The sequence below is a fragment of the Podarcis vaucheri genome (genome assembly GCF_965113315.1).
Source record: "Podarcis vaucheri genome assembly, chromosome: 13".
NCBI lineage: Eukaryota > Metazoa > Chordata > Lepidosauria > Squamata > Lacertidae > Podarcis > Podarcis vaucheri.
In genome coordinates this window covers 2027328-2051595 of record NC_138751.1, presented here as the reverse complement: position 1 = coordinate 2051595, position 24268 = coordinate 2027328, and the positions used below count along the sequence as shown (strand labels likewise).

Below are 24268 nucleotides of genomic sequence, written 5' to 3'. Positions count from 1 at the left end.
TCCCCCAATGCTTGAAGGGTAGTTCGTTAAAGGACTCCGAGGGGCGACGCCTCGTCCGAAACCTACGGAGGCTAGGGCCTAAAGCGCCCCCCCCGAGCGGTAATCCCTCGGGGAGCGCCTAGGGATATGCATCTCGGGTGGCTCCCCCTGTTGGTGTTTAACCCTTCCCAGTTAGACCGGATAGTCGGTTAGGGGCCAATGCCTAAAGCCAATACCCTTCTTACCTGTAATCAATAAAGTTGTGGCCATTTTCGCCCATTAACCATAATGCTCGTGTTCAGTGTCTTTATTTATTCCACCTGTGGGGGGGGGGAGGGAATAGCCACGCAACTTCTGTTTCAGTGTATCTGAAGAAGTGTGCATGCACACGAAAGCTCATACCAAGAACTAACTTAGTTGGTCTTTAAGGTGCTACTGGAAGGAATTTTTTTTATTTTGCCTAACCCTCCCTGGCAGAGTTTTTCTCCCTGCCCCACAGGGCAGGCGCCTATAGGCTCATTTCCCTTGTGCAGGATGATAACATTGTGTGAATGAATGAGGCTGTAATGAGACTGGGATGGGCTCAAGGGCCTCTCAGAGATATCAGTGGATCTTTAAGGTCAAAAGATTCAGGATTTGCATTGGCAGGATCTTTGCAGCTGAGAGGTGAGGGCTTCTCTTTTGTGGATCGCCAAGAAAGGTGACCTTGCCGACAAAGGTCCGTACACTTAAAGCTCTGGTTTTCCCAGTAGTGATGTATGGAAGTGAGAGCTGGACCATAAAGAAGGCTGATCACCGAAGAATGGATGCTTTTGAATTCTGGTGCTGGAGGAGACTCTTGAGAGTCCCATGGACTGCAAGAAGATCCAACCTCTCCATTCTGAAGGAAATCAGCCCTGAGTGCTCACTGGAAGGACAGATCCTGAAGCTGAGGCTCCAAGACTTTGGCCGCCTCCTGAGAAGAGGAGACTCCCTGGAAAAGACCCCGATGTTGGGAAAGATGGAGGGCACAAGGAGAAGGGGACGGCGGAGGACGAGATGGTGGGACAGTGTTCTCGAAGCTACCAGCATGAGTTTGACCAAACTGCGGGAGGCAGTGGAAGACAGGAGGGCCTGGCGTGCTCTGGTCCAGGGGGCCACGAAGAGTCAGGCACTACTAAACAACAAGAAAGGTGACTCCCCTTGTTGCTACCTGGCCAGGTGCAGGTGTTAAGAGTCATATTAGGCTCAGCCTGTGTGTGTGCAAATAAAAAAACCCCCAAAATATCACAGCTGTGATTCCTGCACTGCGCAGGGTGGGGGGTGTGTCCCTTCCAACTTTGCGATTCCGCAGTTACAAAAACTCACTCGGCACATGCTCAGAGGCAGCGGTGGAAGGTCCGATTTGCAACCCCGGTGCTGATAATAGGCAGAGCTGTGCCCCTGAGCGTAATAAACCAAGCCCCACATTGCTGTGGGACAAGCTCCTTTTCACCCCACATCGCTTGGTGCAGATAACACCAGGGTAACGGGTTTGATCCTCGTACGGGAGAGCATTTCCAATTAATTACACTCACACAATTTTTTTAAATTTTTTTTTGGCGGTTTAATGTAAATTTGTACAAACAAATGAAAACTCATGCAAAAAACTGTAGAAATGACAGATGGAAAGGGGGGGAAGCGGTCGGGTGGGCGGGGCTTAAATACACGACGACGGTGGGCGTGGCTCCGAAATTAAAACCCATGCAACTCCCTCCCCCCCCCGGAAGCAAAGATGCCTTCACATTTTAAATAGATTCTGCAGTATAGCTTTTTTTTCTTCTTCTTTTGTCCATATGTTACAAATATTTACAGGAGGGGAGGCTAAGGTGGTGGTGGTAGGGTTGGAGATAGAGGGTGAGGGGGCTTTGGGGTGGGGAGGGAGGGAGAGAGGGACCCCGTGAGATCCAGCAGCTCAGCCCCGGACAGGCTAGATATGTACACTTGTGAAGAAGGAAGATGTACACAGGAGAAATTGGGCCGGCTTTTTTTGAGGGTGGGGTGGGGATTCAAAAGTGCATTGTGGGAGAGAGGAGGGGAGTGAGAACAGGAAAGGGGGGGCTTCTTCAATAAGGACCCTCTGCAAGCAGGGGACACGCAGCCCCTCGGAGTTGCAAAGGGGCACCGGAGCTGAGTGAGCAGAACACTTGCTTGGCATGCAGAAGGTTCAATCCCCAAAAGCACCTCCAGGAAGGCCTGGGTGGGATCCCCTCTCTGGCTTGCGGGAGAGCCGCTGTTGCTGCCAGTCCGTGCAGGCAATACTAGCTGGGCCAACGGGAAGTGCCCTCGTGGCTCGTTGGCAGAGTAGGCATGCAGAAGGACGCTGGCAGCATCTCCCGAGTGCCGGAGCCTGAAATCCCCCAGAGCTGCTGCTGCTGCTGCCGGTCAGTGTAGGCTGGATGGACCAAAGGTCAGTGACTTGGAGGAGGGCCGCTGCAGCAGCACCTTGCCTCGCCTGCAGAAGGTCCCGGGTCCAATCCCGGCAGCGCCAAGCAGGGCTGCCTGAAACCCTGGAGGTGATGCTGCCGGCCAGTGCACGCAGTACTGAGCCGAGTGGGTGCCCAGTGGCCTGGCTTGAGGGGAGGCCTGCGCATTCGGGGCTTGGAGGAGGAGGGGGCAGCTGCCTGCCCCCCCAAACCAAACCTCGGCTACTCTGCCCCTGCCCCACACGTGGGGGTAAAAGGGGGGAGGGAAGCGGGGTGAAGACTTGGCACCGATGTAAGGCGAAGCGTGGGGGGGCGCAGGGGGGGGAGGCACTGCAGGGCGCCCTCTGCACCCACCACCCTGGGGGGGAGGGAGGGGGAGGGAGAAGGAGTTTGTCCCCCCCACTCAGCCAGTCTCTATTGCACAGTCCTGCCCCAGCTCCTCCTTCGCCTGGGCTTAAGACTCTCCTTCTCGGGCCGTCGGGCTCAGGGCGGGTGGGGGGGGGCTATGTGGCCAGGCCCCGCTTCTGTGAGGGCCCCTCCAGCTCCTCTCGCTGCTTGAGCTCCTTCATCCTGCAAGGAGAGATGGGGGGCAAGCGTGAGAAGCGTTCCACCACAGCGGGTTGGGCTAGATGACCCCTGGGGTTCCCTTCCGACTCTGCCATTCTTCCCATGCGGCTTATTCAGCTCTGGCCGCCAATTTGCTTCAGGGCCGAGTTCGAGCTGCCGCTGTTAGTCTATAAAGCCCTTAGCAACTTGGAAAATTATGAAATACATTTCTATTATTCTACTCTTTTTTAAAAAATAATTTTTATTAAGAATTTCAGCATAACAATTTATCAAAAACATATCATCCTCATTCCCCCCCATTTCCCCCCCTCCCCAAGAAAAACCCACCCTCCCATCCCAGCCCGGACTTCCCTCAGCTCCTCTCTCTGATTTTTCAGCACATGCTATTCTCCGCATATTATTAAATTATCTGTCTATATGTTTATTCAAAGCCTGCCAAGGAGTCCAGTTCACCTATAATTCTACTCTATTCGCACACTGCGAGAAGCCAAGTTACAGGGAACCAGGCAGAGGGCCTTCTCGGTGGTGGCGCCCGCCCTGTGGAACGCCCTCCCACCAGATGTCAAAGAGAACAACAACTACCAAACTTCTGGGAGACATCTGAAGGCAGCCCTGTTTCGGGAAGCTTTTAATGTGTGACATTTTAATGTATTTTTAATCTTTGTTGGAAGCCGCCCAGAGTGGCTCGGGAGACCCAGCCAGATGGGCAGGGTACAAATATATTATTATTATTATTATTATTATTATTATTATTATTATTAGTGGAGCAGCCTCAAAGTGGCAGCAGTCTTCTCTCGCCTACTCTGCAAACAGGACGAATGCCTATCGCCACCAGATCCTGTTTGACAACACTGCATTTTGCAGCTATCTTGTATAACGCTGGAAAAAATAATAATTACTACTACTGTTTTTAAAGAAGACCAGGACAGTCCACCCAAAGACTTTTAAGCCACCTAAGCCTGCCTCTGCTCCCTTCCTTCAACCTTACCTGTGTCGGCAACGTCGCAGGAACCTCATGATCTTCCGAGCTGCCTGGTCTTGCTTCTTGGTTAGGAACGTTCCTCTGTTGGGGGGGGGGGAGAGAAAGAGAGAGCCGTGTGTTGGGAGGGGTGCTGGGTTCAAGGGAGCGAACATGTACTCAGGACAGCGCAAAGGGACCCAGCTGTCTCCCTGGACCCCAGGCTGAAAGTGAGCCCACCGTGTGACGCAGCAGCAACAAAAGCGAAGGCGATTAACACCCTCTATGATCATATTACTGCTCTCTTCTGCCTCACAGGAGTCCTGTGTCCAGTTCTGGGCACCCCAGTTGAAGAAAGAGATTGACAAAGGTGGAGCAGGCGACCGAGATGATCAAGGGTCTGGAAACCAAGCCTGATGAGGAACGGTTGAAGGAGGAGGTGGGTATGACTTGAGAGGAGATATGGTAGCCCTCTTCAAATATCTAAAGGGCTTTCCCATGGAAGAGGGAGCGAGAAATGAAATCAAAGGAGATTCTGGCTAAGCAGTAGTGAAACTTTCCTTTCCCCGTATGAACTGACCCATCGGATCCTGCAATCATCCCCCGACACCTTTCTTTGTCTGTCCCCTTCGCGAGAGGTCCAGAGGGTGGCAACACAAGAACGGGGCCTTTTTTTGGGTGGCTCTCCATTTGTGGGACGGACACCCTCCCCAGGGAGGCCCGCCTAGCAGTGGCGTAGTGTGGGGGGTGCCAGGGGTGCCGGCCGCACCGGGGGCAACATCTGGGGGTTAGGGTTAGGGGGCGCAAATCCACGGGTTAGGGGGCGCAAATTACTTGCCTTGCCCCGGGTGCTGAGAACCCACGCTACGCCACTGCCGCCTAGCGCCTTCCTTACATATCTTTAGGTGGCACAAATGGGCCCTCGTGTTTACGGGACCGCCACTCCTGGTCTGCCCCGCAGAGGACCTTAAGGTCCATGAGTAATCATAGTTTAGAGGGCCCTAAGGAAGTCAGATTATCCTCCACCAGGGCCAGGGCCTTCTCAGTGGTGGCTCCAACCTGGTGGAATGCTCTGTCCCAGGAGACCAGGGCCCTGCAGGATTTAACCTCCTTCCGTCAGGCCTGTAAGACAGAGCTATTCTGCCTGGCCTTTAATTTGAATTCAGCCTGATCTCTTATTTCCCTTCCATCCCTCCCTTTCCCCTTTTTATGAAGATTCCCCGCTCTGAGACCCCACAGCTAATTCTCCCCTGGTCTCCTCGCTGGCCCAAGTAGGACTAATTTAGCCAGCCAGCCCTGGTGATAATCTAATGTTTATTGGATGGATTTCCCCCCCTAAATTGATTTTTGAATTCCGAATTCATTGTTATTTTATGCTGGTTTTTTTGTTGCATCAATTAAGTGTTTTAAATTTGTTGTTGGCCACCCTGAGCCCGGTTTTCTGAACCGGGAAGGGCGGGGTATAAATAAATTATTATTATTATTATTATTATTATTATTATTATTATTATTATTATACAAAACGTTTCTCTACAACCAGGCCATTGGGCAGATTAACATTCTATGGCCTTTAAAATGTGTTTGCAGGGGGCGGGGCGGGAAATATTAAGGGCAGGATACAAATTGAAAACAAACAAACTACCAGCAAGATAAACAAACAAACAAACAAATAAATAAATCAGAAATGTAAGACTAGGACAGATCCCCCTGCTTGGCCTTCGGTCAGCTGGCAGGAAAGGGCAGTCATGAGCCATTCATCTCCCCAGGCTCAGAGAAGGGGCGGTTTGGTCTTCCCCCAAAAGGCAGAAGACTAGCCAAGTTTCCAGTCCCTAGAGAGCATTGGAAAAAAGGCCGCGCGGTCAAGCCCAGAGGGAAGGAGAGGAATGACCTAGTCTAAAATTACTACACGGTCTCAGCCGGGACGGATAATATTGCACTCAGTCCTGGCAGGGAGCTGGCCGGAGAGAGGCCGGCTGCGGCAAGGATGCTGGGGCCGTGAGCGGTCAGGTGGGGGCCGCGCCAGGGCTTCGCCTCGGCAGGTGCTCAGGGGGGTGGGCTGCGGTGGGCCCTCCCTCCTTCCTTCCTGATGCTGGAAGACTCGGTAAGGAGAGAAAGTCCTTCTTCCCGCAGCAGCGCAGGGTTCAACTGCGGAACTCTCTCCCACTGGAAGCAGCCAGGGCCGCCAAATCAAAAGCGGATGGGATATATACAAGGAGGAGGAGAGGGCTATCAGGATCCCAGCTGCTGGAGGGGGATAGGGGCCCCCCAGCCGTAGGCAAGTGCAACCCAGCAACTGCCTCTCCCAAGGATATTTCTCAATTTGAGGCTTTTAAATGCTTTTCTACAGACTGGTTTTTTATGCATTGTGACTCGCTGTTATTTTGACTGATTATAAGGTGCACATTGCCGCCAGAGACAGACAGGTGCCAGCAGAATAAAGAGTTTAGCAATTGCTTATTAGAGTGAGATTCTGTCTGATTATTATTTGCAGATATTCCGAGAGTTAATTTTGCCGTGGGCTATTATAGTCTAATGGATTATTGTGCATTACTTTATTGGATATGCCAGCTGTTTCTTCTAAATGTATGTTTTTATGGCTTTTTGGTACAGTCATACCTCGGGTTGAAGTAGCTTTGGGATAAGTATTTTCGGGTTCCACGCTGCGGCGACCCAGAAGTAACGGAGTGCCTTACTTCCAGGTTTCGCCGCTCGCGCATGCGCAGGTGGTCAAAATGGCGTCACACGCATGCGCAGAAGCTGCGAATTGCGATCTGTGGACACAGGTTGTGTTCGCTTCTGGATGCAAATGGGGCTTCTGAACAGATCCAGTTCGCATCCAGAGGTACCACTGTACTGTATTGGATCAGATTGCTATAAAGCGCACGGCCTTTGCTGTGTTTTGTTGTTTCTTCGGCTCGTAAACTGCCTTGTGCATAGTCAGTGGGTTTTTCCTGGGGGGACACATACCCCTAAACATTTTGTGAATCTTAGCTTGTCCTCATTGAGAGGCAGTATTTCAATATGAGTAGCAAAATGAGAGTACCCCAAACGTTTTTTAAGAAACAAAAGCACTGTTCATCGTAATGCAGGGGTAGGAAACTAAGGCCCGGGGGTCGGATCCGGCCCAATCGCCTTCTAAATCCGGCCCGCAAATGGTCCGGTAATCAGCGTGTTTTTACATGAGTAGAATTGTGTGCTTTTATTTAAAATGCATCTCTGGGTTATTTGTGAATTCGTTCATATTTCCCCCCCAAAATATAGCGCGGCCCCCCACAAGGTCTGAGGGACAGCGGACCGGCCCCCAGCTGAAAAATTTTGGAATTTAAGACCCCCCCACCAAGCGCGGGAGCCCTTTATCATTCCTTGCGAAGCGGGAAACCCGGTTCTCTTCAGGGATTTGTCGCTACAGACGTTACACGAACGACACTGATCTTTTGAACGGAGGCAGCCAGCGCGGGCGCTCTCTCCCGGATCCCCCCTCCGCCACTGCCCACCTTTCTGGGGGACCCAGGCGTCCAGGCACCCACTTGATCTTCTGTTGCATGGCGGCAGAGGCACGCCTCCCCTGCTTCAGCTTCTCGTACTCCTTGTAGCTGCGGTAGTACTGCTGGATCAGGACCGCGGCGCGGCGGCTCTGCTGGAACTTCTTCTGCTCGTAGTAGCTGCGGAATTTGCTCTGGATCAAGATGGCCGCTTGAGTCATCTTCTTATACAGGGCGTACTGACCGGAGGGAGGGAAGCAGGAAGCGGTTATTCAGGGAGCCCCGTCTCCAAATTGACACCCCCAAACGCCCCAGGGAACCCAGGCCGTGCCGGATACCTCCCCACCAACCGACCACATCAGCACCTTTTCAACCATTAGAGCGGGTTGGGCTAGATGACCTTTGGGGGGTCCCTTACAACTCTATGGTTCCAGGATCCATCCACATGGAATTGAGCCCACAAGGGAGTAACTTGCTTCGAGGTTTCCAATAGAGGTCGGGTGGCCACCCGTCAGGGATTCTCGCATTGCAGGGGTTGGACTAGATGTCCTTTGGGGGTCCATGCCGCTCAAGAATCAAGCACAAACCGCTCTGCCCGTCCCCCTCCACGAACCGTGGAGAGGAGCTTCTCCCGGGTGCTTCTCCTGGGGGCCGTCCATCCCCCCAAACTGCCTGCAGCTGTCAGGTGAGGACTCGGGAGACCTGGGTTCGAATCCCCATGAGGCCATGGGGAAACCTTGGGCCAGGAACTATCTCTAGGCCTAGCCCACCCTGCAGGGTTGTTGTGTGGATTAAATGAGGAGGGGGGGGACGAGATCCACAGGTGCCCCTTGGAGGAAAGAGTGGCATATACCGTATTTTTCGCTCCATAAGACGCACTTTTTTCTTCCTAAAAAGTCAGGGGAAATGACTGTGCACCTTATGGAGCAAATGCGTGTCTCTGGAGCCGAATTGCCCAGGGGCAAAAATCTGATCATGCTCTATTTTTTTGAAAGAGGGAAAGGGGTGTTGAAACGAAGCCGCTGATCGTTTGCCGATCGGGGAGAGAAGGGTAAAGACAGCAAACTTGCAAAGGGGGGAAACAGGAAGACTAAAGCAATAAGGAGAGAAATTAGAAGAAAAGGAGGAGCAAAAAAGGAAAAGACACTAAGGCAAACAAGAGGGAAGGGAGTGTTGAAAGGAAACAGCTGATTGGTGGGATCGGGAGAGAGATAAGGGGGGAGGTAAAAGCCCATGGATCTTCAGGATTTTTGCATTGGGTCACCCCAAATTCACCATCAGATCACATAGCATGTCCATGGCTGCAGCCTGCAGCAAAAAGATCACGCACCCAATGGCGTGTTTTTGCAATGGCGCAAAAACGTGGTTACAAAGCACGGATCCACATGGATCTTCAAGATTTTTGCATTGGGTCACCCCAAAATCACCGTCAAATCACACGCCCGTGGCCACAGAATGAACCACAAAAATCATACATCCACTGTTTCGTTCAGAATATTTTTTTTCTTGTTTTCCTCCTCTAAAAACTAGCTGCATGTTATGGCCAGGTACGTCTTACGAAGAGAAAAATACGGTAATTGCAAGTCACCTGGAAAAGGTTTCGCTGGGCTCCCCAGTGGAATCAAGGGCAGATATTCCCCTCCCCTTGAAAGCAGGGGCAAGCTCCCCCCTGCTACACACACACACACACACACGGCCCCCTCCTCTCCTCTTTTACCTTCAGGGCAATCCAGGTTAGCTTGCAAGACAGAGAGAAATAACAAGCACAGGTTAGTTTGTGGGGCGGCGGGCTGCTAGCATGGGGCGGCCACTTCCCCCGAGAGTTAGGGGAAAAGAGCCCAGCGGTGGGTCAGGCTAGATGACCCCTGGGTCCCTTTGGTTCTACCATTTCCCTCGGAGCAATCCCACACCTCTCCCCACCTTCTCCCTCCTGGCTGGGCCTTACCTGCTTGTACTTCCGGTAGCACCGCTGGATGACGGCGGCTGCCATCTCCTGTTGCTCCTTCAGCCGACGACCCTGCCAGAAACCGAGGGGGCGGGGGGGGGAGAGAAAGGCAGGCCAGGTGAGACCCCCCGACGCAGACCCCCTCCAAGGAGCACAAGGGAAGGCAGAGGCTGGGACAGGTAGGGTGGAAGTCCTGGAGGTCAACATTAGGGGGCGCCAGCAAGTTTTGTCAGTGGGAGAGGCAGCCTGTGACAAACTCCAGGTTATGAGGAAGGAGGCAGAAGAGGAGTTTGTAAATCTCAGGGACTTAACCAACACACTTCTCTCCACCTCAATCGTTTTTTTTAATGGACTTCCTGGCTTTCCTGGTTAATTCTGTGTCCAGGGCAGCTGTCTACCAGCTCCATCTGGTGCGCAGGGTGAGACCCTCCCTGCCCGCAGACAGTCTGGCCAGAGTGGCGCATGCTCTAGTTATCTCCCGCTTGGACTACTGCTATGCGCTCTATGTGGGGCTACCTTGGAAGGGGACCCAATTCTAGCCTCATCAGGTATTGATTATGATATAAAAATCTGGTCCCCACTACAAGAATCCAGAATTTTTAATCGGAAACTTGCTGACGAGGTTATAACTCGAAATGAATTAATGCTGGAAGAAACCAGAAACGCAATCTATAGTCAGTCCTTTCTCTGATTAGCATTCTCTGGTCTTTTAGATGTGTTTGTGGAAGAGAGGTTATTGGTCATTTGTGTATTTTATCTTTCATTTTTATGCTGTGAACAGCCCTGAGTGAAGGGCGGTATGCAAATTTTAAAATAATAACAATAATAATAATAATAATAATGCCTTGGACTATGACTGTTTGCTACAGGCTAGAGACTTTCCAACTGTGAAATCTGAGCTGTTCTGCAAGAGCCACCAAATACTGCACTAGAGGAACGAGAGGCAGCATGGTATAGCGGTTAGTGAGTGTCAGGCTATTATTATTACTACTTTTATTATGTATTTATTCATACCCTGGCGGGGACTCAAGGCAGCTTATGGATTAAAATGAGAACAGCTTAAAACATAGGAAAATAAGAATTAGAAAACAATTTAACATTCGTAGAATTAAAACTACAGTATGTGTGTGTGTGTAAAGTCTATTAAAACCATACAAATAATTGCAATAAAGAGAGCCCTATGGTCTGGGTTCGAATCCCACTCAGCCACGAAGCTCGCAGTCTCCATCTCTCAGCCTAGCCCGCCTTGGGGGTTGTTGTGGAGAAGAAAAGGGTAGGAGGCGAATCACGTACCCGCTCGCCCCAGTGCCTGGTCTCCAAGAGGGGTAGCTAGATGCTTGTTGGGGTGGGCAGGGAAACTGACCGGCAAACCCAGAAGGAAGCAGGCCCCCGTCCGCCAAAGCGCCTCCCTGGACAAGACCTACCTTGTACTTGCGGAAGGCGGTCTGGATGATTTTGGCCGCCTCGTAGAGCTCACGTTGCTCGTGGTCCGACAAGGTCAGCAAAGCGAAGTCGCTCTCCATCTTCCCGTTGGCAGAGGCGTTGAGGAACTCGGCCCAGCTGGCCGCCGTGGGGGGCGGGGGGAGGCGGTCAAAGGACAGCTCCCCCAGCGGGGAGGGCAGGGGGCTCAGGCAGGAGTGGCCGGAGGGGGAGGACGCCAGGGACCTGGAAGAGAAATGTGGGGAGGGGGGGAAGGGTGAGCAACGAGCTGATATCGAAGAAGGCAGAATCGGGACTCCAGAGGACCTGAATGGACTGGAGAGCTGGGCCAAAACGAACGAAATGAACCCCGGAAGAACCAGGGGGCACAAATACAGGGTGGGGGACGCTTGGCTCAGCACCAGCCCATGCGGAAAGGATCTGGGGGTCTGAACGTGAGCCAAGAGTGTGATGCAGCAGCAAAAAAGGTGAACGCTGTTCTAGGCTGCATCAGAAAGTGAGTGTCCCGATCGAGGGAAGTAATACTTCTGCTCTATTCCTTAGGAAGCAGGTGGCGCTGTGGGTTAAACCACAGAGCCTAGGGCTTGCTGATCAGAAGGTCGGTGGTTCAAATCCCCGCAATGACAGGGTGAGCTCCCGTTGCTCAGTCCCTGCTCCTGCCAACCTAGCAGTTCGAAAGCACAAAAGTGCAAGTAGATAAATAGGTACTGCTCCGGCGGGAAGGTAAACGGCATTTCCATGCGCTGCTCTGGTTCACCAGAAGTGGCTTAGTCATGCTGGCCACATGACCCGGAGGCTGTACGCCGGCTCCCTTGGCCAGTAAGGCGAGATGAGCGCCACAACCCCAGAGTCGGCCCCGACTGGACCTAATGGTCAGGGGTCCCTTTACCTATTCCGCCTTAATCAGACCACATTTGGAATACTGTGTCCAATTGTGGGCGCCACCATTTATGAAGGATGTTGACAAGCTGGAAGGTGCGCAGAGGTTGGTGACCAAAATGATCAAGGGTCTGGAAGTCAAGCCTGATGAGGAACGGTTGAAGGAGGTGGGTATGTTTAGCCAGGAAAAGAGGAGACTGAGAGGAGATATGAGAGCCATCTTCACTTATCTCAAGGCCTGTCGTATGGAAAAGGGAGCAAGCTTGTTTTCTGCTGCTCAGGAGGGAAGGATTTGAACTCATGGCTTCAAATGGCAAAAGCAAGGAGATTCTGTAGCCTCCAACATTCCTCAGATGAAAATAGGGACATTCTGTTCTACACCAGCATCAGTGCTAGTTGGTTGTATTTATGGATTTAGGGTTCTCTTTTTCAAAATGCAATACAGTACAGTGGCACCTCGGTTTAAGAACAGCTGTTTACAAATTATTCGGTTTATGAACTCTGCAAAACCAGAAGCAGTGTCCTGGTTTGCAAACTTTACCTCAGTCTAAGAACAGAATCTGAACGGTGGAAGGGCACCGGCGGCGGGAGGCCTCATTAGGGAAAGTGCGCCTCGGTTTAGGAATGGTTTCGGTTTAAGAACGGACTTCTGGATTAAGTTCATAAACCGAGGTACCACTGTACATAAATCCAAAGATGTTTAAAATACAGCGGACGCTCGGGTTGCAAACATGATCCGTGTGGGATGCACATTCGCAACCTGCATCTGCGCACGTGTGGCTTGCGATTTGGTGCTTCTGTGCATGTGCAAAGTGCGATTTATCGAAACTCGGAAGTCACCCGTTCCGGTACGTCTGGGTTTCAGCAGTCCGCAACCCGGAAAGACGCAACCTGAAGCGGCTGTAACCTGAGGTATGACTGTACTGCCGTTTTGTGTGTTTCCTCTAATGAACGTTGCACTTGCCCAGAAGGAAATGCTTAGCAGTGATGTACAGAATTGAATGAGGAAAGTTGGAGGGCATGAGAGCTAAATGCTGGGAAGGACTTTCTGACGGTAAAAGCTGTTTGACAGGGGAACGGACTCCTTTGGAAGGACGCAGTGGGCTCTCCTTCGCTGGAGGCTTTTAAATGGAACTTGGCTGCCCATTGGTCAGGGATTCTTCAGCTGCAATCCCTGCACTGCAGGGGGTTGGACTACAGAACCTCTGGGGGCCCCTCTCCACTCCACAATTCACTGATTCTTTGACTTCTCACCTGAAGGTGGGGGTCTGCAATGCTGGGAGAGGAGAAGCCCACCCTGCCCACCCGCCTAGGAGGAAGAGAAGACACTTACCTTCGCTGGGAGAAGTTGGGCAGCTGGTCTACGTTCTCCAGGTAGCTGGCGAGCCAGCTCATGGTCTCGTTCAGCCCCAGGTTCCCCGGGCGCTCTCGGAGAGGCGCCTCGGAGGAGCTGAAGTCCTCCTGCTTGATGCGCTCGGGTGTCGCCTCGATGATCTGCTTGGCCAAAGTGATCATGTCCACCTGGCCGGGGGCCGGAGAAGAGAAAGAGGCCGTTGGCGCCAGGGTCCCCTTTGTGGGACATTTACTGCATCCCTATCCCATGATTTTCTCCAAGCAGCTCAAAGCGGCATGAGAATTATTTTCCCCTTCTTCATTTCATCCCGCCCCCCAACAACCCTGCGAGGATTGTATTCCTGCACTGCCGGGGGTTGGACTAGATGACTTTGGGAGTCCCTCCCAATTCTAGGTTAGCCTGTGAGAGGCAGTGTGCCGCACCCAGTGAGATTGACGGCCACCGAGTTGTGTAGGGGGAGATTCGAACCCTGGTCCCTCCCTAGTCCTCAGTGAATCCCTGCAACAACCCTGCGAGGTCAGCCGAGAGAGGCAGCGGTTGGCCCCCGAGGTCACCCCAGTGAGCTTCGTGGCAGAGGGGAGGATTTGAACCCAGCTCCTAGCCCGACGCTAACCACTACACCATCACTGCCTCTCTGACGAGAAGAGACAAGGACCCTGGACCCTGAACAGTTGACTGTTCAATGGCGGAACAGATGACCACAGAAGGAGGCAGACCCTTCTTCACGGGCTTTTTTAAAGCAGGATGGCCATCTGCTAGGAATCATTTGGCTGCAATTCCTGTATTGCAGGCGGGGTTGGACTGGATTACCATTGGAGGTCCCTTCCAACCCGACAATGCTATGATTTCAGGACCACAGAAGGCGGTGGACTCCAAATAACCATCGTACTAATAAACAGAAGGTTGGGGTTTTTAAAGCCGAGGTTAGACGGCTGTGATTTCTGCGTGGCCAGGGTGGGGTTGGACTGGATGACCTTTGGGGAACCTCCTTCCTGCTCTACAGTCTTAAGGTGTGCACCTGCAGGACGTCCGTGGCCGGCAGGTACTCCTCGTTCTCGGCGTTCTCGCCGTAGCCCAGCAGCTCCGGCTCCAGGTCTGGTTCGGGGGCTCCTGCGTGGGCCCCCACCTCGTCGTAGTCCATGAAGAAGGGGGCGGCGTGGGGCAGGGCGTGGGCCGGGCTGGGGCTCTCCCGCAGGTACCAGCCGGCGATGCTCTCGGGGACCGGGGCCTGGCAGACGTCCATGGCGCCCTCCGCTTCGGGGCTGTAGGCGGGGGATTCCCGCAGCGCCGATCCGCTGGAGTAGGCCGAGGTGATGGAGACGGAGCCCTCGGAGAGCTCGGAGGGGGACGAGACCCCGCTGGCGGTGCTCAGCCCTGCGGAAGGAAGGGGAGGCGTGAGAGAAGGGTCTCGCCATCCTGGCTCCCAGGCCCCACAGAGAGGGAGAGCGCGGCTCTTGTGTTCGAATCCTGCCTGCTGGGTTCCCCACGGAGGCAACTGCCTGGCTACTGTGGGAACACGGAGGGCCACGTGGTCCATTGGGTCTGATCCACAGACGGGAGTCTCAATCTGAATTGGGCCTGCCATTTCCCCCACTTTCTGCTGTTCCTCTTTCTTCCAAATAGCTCTACGGTTTCATCTTTTTTCATAAGCTGCCTTGAGGGATTGTAATTTAAAAAAATAAATAAAATCAAACAGGGTGCAACTTTGATGAAATAAAGCAAATAAATCTGCCCCGAATCCCTGCGTCGTAGGGGGCTGGACTACATGACCCTCGGGTTCCCTTCCAACACTATAAATAATAATAATAATAATATTCTATGATTTATATCCCACCCATCTGGCTAGGTTTCCCCAGCCTCTGTGGGCGGCTCCCAGCAGAATATTAAAAGCACAATAATACATCAAACATGAAAAACTTCCCTGAACAGGGCTGCCTTCAGATGTCTTCTGAAAGTCAGAAAGTTGTTTATTTCATTGACATCTGGTGGGAGGGCGTTCCACAGGGCGGGGGCCACCACCGGGAAGGCCCTCTGCCTGGTTCCCTGTAACTTGGCCTCTCGCAGGGAGGGAGCCACCAAAAGGCCCTCAGAGCTGGACCTCAGTGTCCGGGCTGAAGGATGGGGATGGAGACGCTCCTTCAGGTATACTGGTCCTTTGAGGCCGTTTAGGGCTTGAAAGGTCAGCACCAACACTTTGAATTGTGCTCGGAAACGTCCTGGGAGCCAATGTACTATCTAGTTCTAGGTTTCTATATTATCTCCCAACATTCAGCTTCCCTTGGATTTCCAAGGGAGAGAGGGAAGAAAACCTCTTTCCATCCAAACCAGGCATATGTTTATAATCCCCTGTCGCGTTCCCCCTTTATTTGCTTTCCCTTCAAACCAGTGTTTCCCAAACTTGGGTCTCTGGCTGTTTTGGGACTGCAACTCCCATCATCCCTGACCACCGGTCTTGCTAGCTAGGGATGATGGGAATTACAGTCCAAAAACAGCTGGAGCCCCAGGTTTGGGAAACACTAAAGGTAAAGGGACCCCTGACCGTTTGGTCCAGTCGTGGCCGACTCTGGGGTTGCGGCGCTCATCTCGCTTTATTGGCCGAGGGAGCTGGCGTCCAGCTTCCGGGTCATGTGGCCAGCATGACTAAGCCGCTTCTGGCGAACCAGAGAAGCGCACAGAAACACCGTTCACCTTCCCGCCGGAGCGGTACCTATTTATCTACTGGCACTTTGACGTGCTTTCGAACTGCTAGGTTGGCAGGAGCAGGGACTGAACAACGGGAGCTCACCCCGTCGCGGGGATTCAAACCGCCGACCTTCCAATCGGCAAGCCCTAGGCTCTGTGGTTTAACCCACAGCGCCACCCGCGTCCCACCTTGGGAAACACTACTCTAAACCAAAAAGCCCCCTAAGGCGGCAGAAGCCTTTTTTCAGCCCACTGAACGTGAAACGTATTTTTTTCCGAAAAAACGGGGCAGCCGGCCCCTGCGCCTACCTGTGTCTGGACTGGCCGAGAGCGGGGAGGGGATGTGCAGGGCTTCTGCCGGCCTGCGTGGGCAACCGCCGGCCTTCGCGGGACCCCCGGAGACATCTAGGAGCGGCTCCGTGGCCGGCTGTGGTTCCAGGCGCTCCTCCTGGCGCTGCAATTCCTCCAGACACGTGGCCAGCTTGACGTGGCCCCGGGAGCGAGCCACGGTCAGCGGGAGGCGGCCTAAGGAGTCAGGGATGGCGAGGGCGTTGCTGTTCCACCGGTAGAGCAGCTGGGCGGCTTCTAGGTGGCCCAGGGCGCAGGCCCACATCTAGCGGAAGAGAAGTGGGGGGAAACACAGGGTGGAATTAAGAGGGTGAGCGCGGGTGCAACTTGCATGCATGGGGTGGCATTAGGTGGCACCCAAGAGGGCAGGGGCACAGGTGATGATGATGGGACTTTTCGGAGCTAGCCAACCTGACTGGAAGAATCCGCGAAAGAAGAGGAGTTTCAAGAGGACTGGAGGAAATTTAAGGACTATTTGAATAATTGTTGTAATATAAAAAATTAGAAATTACTAGGCCTAGGATTAAACGAAGTTATAATTAAATAAATGGGATTTAGAATATTAAGAAAAGTGAATAAGATGGACTATAATTGGAAACTGTTTTAGTTCAATAATGATATTGGAAAACTGTTACTTTCAACTACAAGGAAACTCAGAAGAGAGGGACTAGAGGAAGTCAACCAAGATGTTTAAAAGGTTGGATTTGTAAAGAATTAAGTTTGTTGTTATTGTTTATCTGTTTATTGTTTCTTTTTTTCCTCTTTCGTTCATTGATGTATTTTTTTTCCTGCTTTTGTGTGTCATTCTGCTTTGTGGTTTTTGTTATTATTGTGGGAAATCTAATATTTTTTTATAGAAATAAAAAAGAGGGCAGGGGCACAGGGTAGCAGACGCCCCACGAAGCAGAGCTGTCGTTGGTTTCAAAAAGCAAGTTCCCGTCCCTCTTGGAGTCATGGCACACGGGGCAGGAACTGGGCAGCGGCTCTTAGCAGGAGCAGGGAGTTAGTCCTTGCTGCCCCGGCCCAAATCCATAGCTGTCAACTTTTCCCTTTTCTCGCGAGGAATCCTATTCGGAATAAGGGAATTTCCCTTTAAAAAAAGGGAAACGTTGACAGCTATGCCAAATCAAGACCCACCTGTGAGCAGATTGCTTACAGGTGTAGCCTCGGCATGGGCAAATTTCGTTATAAATTTGGAACTTGAAAACTGTAATTGCAAGCAATTGTTATAGTGATATACTATACCAGGGATGTCCAGTTTCCAAGAGACTCGGATCTACTCCCACTATAAAAAAACTGCGCAGATCACTGGCAGTGATCTACCCATTGGATTACCCAAAATTGTTGAGCTTTTTAGGGGGGCATCGATCAGGGATCGACCAGGGACACCCCGCGATCAACCGATTGGACACCCCTGTACCATTCTCTTTCTTTTTATCCTTTTTCATTAAAAAACACACACTTTTAACATGTTATATTTAAATGATAACAAAAGCTGTTACAGTGGTGCCTCGCAAGACAAAAAGAATCCATTCTGTGATTCTCTTCGTCTAGCGGTTTTTTTGTCTTGCGAAGCAAGCCCATTGACGGATTAGCAAATTAGCGCTATTAGCGGCTTTTAGCGGCTTATCTGCTGATCGGATCAGCTGATAAGCGGCTTAGCAGCTTAGAAAAGGGGGGGGGGAGGAAAAAACCCCACAGGAACTCGCAAGACATTTTTGTCTTGCGAAGCAAGCCCATAGGAAATTCGTTTTGCGAAGCACCTCCAAAACGGAAAACTCTTTCGTCTAGCGAGTTTTCCGTCTTGCGAGGCATTCGTCTTGCGGGGCACCACTGTATTTCACTAAAAAAAAACCCACTCCTTTTTGTGTGTTGTATTTTAATAATGATGATGATGATAATGATAATATGCTGTTATTTCACTTTAAAAAACCCCACCTTTTACGTGTTGTATTTCAATGGTAATAATAAAAAACACGTTCTTGTGGGCCCCAAACTCCACCTGCACCCCCCGCGCTCCAACCACAGGAAGACTGGAGGGAGATGGCGTGGGAGGAAAGGTCTTAAGTGAGATTTCGCATCTGCTTCACAGCGGGTTGGGCTAGATGACCTTTGGGGGTCCCTTCCAACTTTTTTATTCCACGAGAAGTGGGATTGCAGAGACGCTGTTTTCTAGGGTGAGTGGGTGTCTTCATGCTGCTTGAGCCCCCCACCCCACTCTCAAGGGTCAACTCACCAGGGGGGTGCAGGAGAAATGGTCCACGTTGAGGGGGTCCACTTCCTGCTCCAGGTCAAGGCTCTGGGCGTTGAGGTTCCTGAGGGGAAGGAATCAGGTCAGGCTCAGGGAGGGAGCGGGGGTGTGTGTGTGTGTGTCAGGCCAGCAACAGCCTCGCCTCCAGTCCCCCCCCCCCCCGCGAACTGCGCTGGCAAAGGAAGTGCTTCTGCACGCAGCACGCAATTGGCACGTGGAACTCATTGCCACAGGAAAGCCGCGAGCACAGCTGGCTCTCCAAAAAAGCAGAGGGGAGAATCTAGGCTACTTTTTCAACACCCTGATCTGAGCATAGGACTGGGAAGCTGCGGTCTGCTAATAACGTAAGGAAGCAACTTACATGTAATAATAATAATAATAATAATAATAATAATAATAATAGTACCCTGCCCATCTGAATGATGGAAGGGATGGAGCGACTCGAGGGCATCCAGTGAAGCCGAGAGTTAGGGGATTAAAGGCAGACCAAAGGAAGGACTTATTCGTGCAGTGTGCAGTCCAACTGTGGAACTCCCTGCTGCAGGAGAAATGGACAAACCCATGGAGGAGGACTATTGAAGGCGACCAGCCACAATCCTCAGCCTCCGCAGCTGGAGGAAGCAAACGCTCCTGAATTCAGGTTGCTGGTCTCTGATTGGCCTGCTGCCCTCAACCGCCCCATTTCAACATACTAATCCCAGTCCCACACTCTATAACCACTGCGCCACGCTGCCATCAAACTGGTGGCCCTGCCAGGGGTTGAAACTCACAGACTTTCCGGGAAGCTGGGAGTAAAAAGAAAGCACCTAAAAACAGTGTTCGAAGTGCTCAGTTGCCGGGAAGCGGCGCCACTCTCACGGGGGCCGGGGGGACTCACCGCCACTTGATGAGGGTCTCGATGAGGCGGGTGTACCCTTGGGCGGCGGCCAGGTGGAGGAGGGTCATCCCCCGGAAGCTGACGTGGTGGACGAGGGTCTCCGAGCGCAGCCAGCAGGACTGAGACATCATCTTCTCGCACAGGGCCACGATCCGGTCTTCGAAGGAGTCCAAGGCAGCCTGGGTGGGGAGGAGGAGGAGGAGGAGGCCGGTCAGGAGGCTGGGGCATCGGCAAGAACTGGGGTGCCGTTCTCTGCCGCCCCCCCAGAACCAAGCAGCTGTTTCGGACTACAAATCCCATCGGCACAGCTGGACCTTTATTTTTTAAATTCTTTATTGATTAAAAGTTTACACATCTATACGAACGTTATATGCTATCTCTTTACCGATGAGGGAAAAGAAAATTACGTAGAGGATAGGAAATTTCTAAACCAGAGGCCTTTCTTCTTGGAATAACAAGTTTGGAATTGCCCAAGAAAGATGTTAAATTATTTTTGTATGCCACAACTGCTGCTTGTATTTTGTTAGCTAAAAAGTGGAAAACCCAAGAATTACCAATAATAGAAGAATGGCAGACGAAGAAGATGGATTTTTTTGGAGATGGATTTTTTGGAGGAGGAGTATCAGGAAGAATGGAATAAGTTTAATGATTACTTACTTAAATTTGCTAAGTTAAACTAACTGAAAATAGCTTGCAGATACTTAATGGGCTAAGGATTTTATTTATGTTAGGTGATGAATTAATACGTTTAATTCCATAAGGTGAAGATCTAAGGATGTTAATGCTTAAGTTAAATTTTATAAAAATTGGGATTTGGAAAACCGTTCAAAGGACATGCAATGAAATTCAACCAAAGGGAAGCGAGGAAGTCACTTAACAAAGTTAATAACTGTAATTTTCAATAAGGCTATGATTTATGTTTGTTTGTCTTGTGTGTTTGTTTGTTTGTTTACAATATTGTGATAACTAATAAAAAAAATTGGGGGGAAAGAGAATAGGAAATTTCTAAAGGAACAAAAAAGAGGAAAAGGAAATAAAGAAATAACAAAGATACAAAGTAAAAAATAAATCAAAAGAGGGAAAGACCCAGCTGGATCTTAACAGCTGGAGGGATGTGGGTTTCCCATCGTGTCAAGGCGAGGCTCTCTGCAACCATCATCGCGCTCCAGACTTGGGGAGCACGGCTGCCCTGGCCGGGGGGGTGATGGGAGTTGTAGTTCAGTGGGCGCCCGGTTGGCGAAGGCCCGCCCTGAGTGTTTCGGAGGCCGCCTGACAGGTGGTTTCCTTGCCCTTGCTGGGAGTCCCAGGCGGCGCTTCAAAGGCATGGCTGGCCACAGAGGTTCTCAGTCACAAATCCACAATGAAATGTCAGAGAGGCAGCTGCTGAGAATCGAATTTCCTTGGGTCTGTTTTCTCCCCCCCCCCCGCTCTCTGGCTCTCCTCCCCCAGGCATGGTACTGCCAATTACAGGCACCCCACAAGGAGAGAGGGGCCACGAGACCCCCGTAAACCCCATTTGCGGGGGCAAGAGTCTGGACTCCCGTTCCTCAAGGGGAAATTTCTCCAGCTGGGGGGCAGGCCCAGCTGCAAAGGGCGCGAGAGCCCCCGAATTATCGCCAGGAGGGAGGCCTTGGGAGCAAAGCCTGCTGGGCTGGGGGGTGGGGTGGGAGAAGGGGGCCACCCACGAGGCCGGGATGCCAGCGCGGACGCCAGCCAGGGGAAACCCAAGTCGAGGAGCTCGAAGAATTGCTCTCTGGGTCAGGGTGCCCTGGCAAGTGTGGGGTGGGGGTGGGGAGTCTGGCCCTCCCCAGCTGCAAACCACAGGGAACCCGCCCCCCCCCTCCGCCAAAAGGCAAAAGCCCTTCTGAGGTCTGCACACACGGAACCAGAGAACTGAAGGGACCCTCAGCGGTCATCTAGTCCAACCCCGCACCCCGCTTGCAGTGCATTTGGGGGTTTTCTGGGCTGGGAGGGGAGAAAGAGGTGAAACCCTCTGGAGCTCGTGAAACGGAGAGGTGTGTGTGTGTGGGGGGGTGTCTTTTGGACAAATTCCTGCCCTGGGTGCCAGCCTCCTACTACTACTACTAATAATAATAACAATGATGATAATAATACTGATAATAATACTGATAATAATACAACAACAACAACAACAACAACAACAACAACAACAATAATAATAATAATAATAATAATAATAATAATAATAATAATAATAATTTATTATTTCTACCCTGCCCATCTGGCTCGGCTAATAATAATAATAATAATAATAATAATAATAATAATTTATTATTTATACCCCGTCCATCTGGCTGGGCTAATAATAATAATAATAATAATAATAATAATAATAATAATAATTTATTATGTATACCCCGCCCATCTGGCTGGGCTTCCCCAGCCACTCTGGCGGCTTCCAACAAAATATTAAAATACTGTAATACATCAAACATTAAAAGCTTCCCTAAACAGGGCTGCCTTCGGATGTTTTCTAAAAGTCTGGTAGTTGTTTGACATCTGGCAGGCTCTGTTCTCACCGTCTGCGTTTTAATAGATTTGGAAAAGGCTGGAATACCTGGGTTTAAGAATAGATAAGCCAGCCGTTTTAATGGCAGTGGACGCGGAGAAAGCCTTTGACAACGTGTCCTGGAAGTTTGTGAAGGGTATGTCGCAAGAGATGGAATTTGGAGATCAATATTGTAAAGGTATTCAAGCGAGATATGTACCAAACGAAAAGCTAAAATTATAATAAATGGGAATCTAACTCAGGAAAGCGAAATTAACAAGGGGGCGAGACAGGGCTGTCTGCTCTCTTCGTTAATATTGATCTTAACAATGGAAACTAAACAAATCAGAGAGGGGGGAAATATTAAAGGGATAAATCTGGGAAGTAGTAATTATAAATTGAGGGTGTTTGCAGGCAATTTTATTATAACAACTAAAGATTTGAAAGAGAGTCTTACTAAAGTGCTGGAAATCATTCAAGAATATGGAAAGGTTTATGGATTTAAACTGAATATCAATAAAACCAAATTATTATCAAAAAAATCTATCACCAATAGGAAAGGAGGAAACTGAGAAATTAACAGAAATAAGATTTGGAACAGAATTAAGATTTGGAAAATGGTTCAGGGACAGACAACCAGAATATTCAAGGGGATGGGAGCGACTCGCCTACGAAGCATTGGGGTTTTCTTTTAGTTTAGAGAGAAGGTGAATCAGAGGCAACGTGATGGAAGTTTGTAAAATTATGCCCGGCATGCGGAGATTGGATAGAGAAATCTCTCAGCACCCCAGAATGGGTGGAAATGCAATGAAGCTGAAGATTCGGGACAGATGAAAGGAAGGGGGCATAGCCAGTGGAACTCCCTGCCACTGGAAGCGGGGACGGTGTGGTAAACAAAATAAATCTGCCCTTTTCCCCTTATGGGGTATCCAAGAACCCACCCACCCACCCACCAGGAGCCAAGTGGTCCTGAGACAACAGCAACCGGCTGCTGATCTCAATGGAAAGAATTCCCAGCCCATTCTCTCCGCCCCCCAACCCTGTCTCTAATCCCCACAGACGGACAGACGATGCCTGGGCCTTATCTTTCCGCCCCAAGTGAGCCAAGAATAGCCCGGCTGGCCACCTAGGTGCCAATCCCACTGAAACCTGAGCGCTGACGCCAGAGAAGGGGCTAAATTTAGGCGCGTTGTCCGCCAGAGAGAAAAGGATGCAAGATCGAGCGGAGGGGTGGGGGGAGAGCGCAAAACCCAGGCTGGCCCCCACCCCAAAATGTCCACGGGGCCCGACTGCGAGCTGCAAGCGTCCTCTGGCTGTCCTCAGTTTTAAACTTTTTTTGGGGGGGGTTCTTTTTATAAAAACTACCCACCCAAATCTCTCAGATTCATCAGCTGTATGCCATGATCGTCACAATTATAACAAAGAAAGGCTTGACATTTCTCGCTTTGCGTGTCATGAGTCTGTCTCATATGTTAGTTTCACCTTTTAAGTTGAATTACTGAAATAAACGAACTTTCCCACGATATTCTAATTTTTTGAGTTTCACCTGTATCGTTATTTTCCCCCTCTTTTTGGTTCCTTTAGAAATTTTCTATTCCTCTACGTAATTTTCTTTTTCTTCATATGTAAAGAGATAGCCTATATATAGGTATATATCTATATATATATAGATAGCGTTTATATAGGTATGTGAATTTTTAATCCACAAAGAATTTAAATTTTAAAGAAACACACCGTCCTTAAGGACCTACGGAGAGCTCGGCCGGATCCAGCCCATGTCCCATTTAGCCATTAGCCTCTCCCAGGGGCAAAATAACCCCTGGCAACCTAGGAATCGAGATAGACTGCCAATGGAGCTGGAGGTTCCTTAAGGGCAGCAGAAGAGCCTGGCTGCAGGATCCGGCCAGGATGCTGTCCTCACAGAGGCCAAACGGATGCCCATTATGGGAAACCAACGTTAAATAAGTTGGAGTTCTTGTTATTAAATATACCAAGAAAAAAGCGCAGCAAGAACTCTGGCCAATATAAGTTTCAATAGTGGGAGTGGTCCCTACTCTCAAATCAATAGTCAATTGTAACTTTAAGGGGTTGTGTAAGTTTGAAGAATTTGTATAAATAGAAAAGCTCAGGATACACGTTGATCTACCCACACTTAGTTGTCATCTCTGAGAACGTAGAAAATAACAGGATATATTTATACGAATTCTTCAAACTTACACGACCCCTTAAAAATTCGCTGACGAAGGGGAATACATCGAAACAGGGCCCTGTCAATGGATTAGTTTTTCTTACAACTGACTATTGATTTGTGAGTAGCGGCCACTCCCACTATTGAAACTTATATTGGCCGGAGGTCTTGGTGTGCTTTTTTCTTGGTACATTATGGGAAACCAGCGATCAGAATTCGAACACAACTCTCCCCTCCTGCGATTCCCAGCAACTGCTGCCTCCGACCGTGGAGGCGGACAGCGTCGCCATCGTGGCTGGAAGCCTTCAAGCGCCTTATCCTGCCCCACAAATTGGCCCAATCCTCTTTTCAAAGCCATCAGGTTG

General features: G+C 50.7%; 1 protein-coding gene across 10 annotated transcripts in view; it reads right to left on the bottom strand.

Annotated features, from left to right (window-relative positions):
- Nucleotides 1-1852: 1852 nt before the first annotated feature.
- Nucleotides 1853-24268, bottom strand: part of CAMTA2 (calmodulin binding transcription activator 2) — a 62159-nt gene continuing 39743 nt past the window's right edge. For 5 of the 10 annotated variants that reach the window (XM_082197501.1, XM_082197499.1, XM_082197498.1 and 2 more), the window contains exons 13-24: nt 19207-19385; nt 18315-18393; nt 16040-16343; nt 14067-14422; nt 13028-13215; nt 10800-11040; nt 9376-9447; nt 9148-9168; nt 7443-7669; nt 3979-4053; nt 2123-2993; nt 1853-2077 (exon numbers count right to left, since the gene is read on the bottom strand). In XM_082197501.1, coding sequence (XP_082053627.1) covers nt 2927-2993; nt 3979-4053; nt 7443-7669; nt 9148-9168; nt 9376-9447; nt 10800-11040; nt 13028-13215; nt 14067-14422; nt 16040-16343; nt 18315-18393; nt 19207-19385 — 1809 coding nt within the window. In that variant the 3' untranslated portion in view covers nt 1853-2077; nt 2123-2926. The remainder of the gene's footprint in view (nt 2078-2122; nt 2994-3978; nt 4054-7442; nt 7670-9147; nt 9169-9375; nt 9448-10799; nt 11041-13027; nt 13216-14066; nt 14423-16039; nt 16344-18314; nt 18394-19206; nt 19386-24268) is intronic. The other 5 variants (XM_082197504.1, XM_082197502.1, XM_082197497.1 and 2 more) reach the window with 5 other exon arrangements.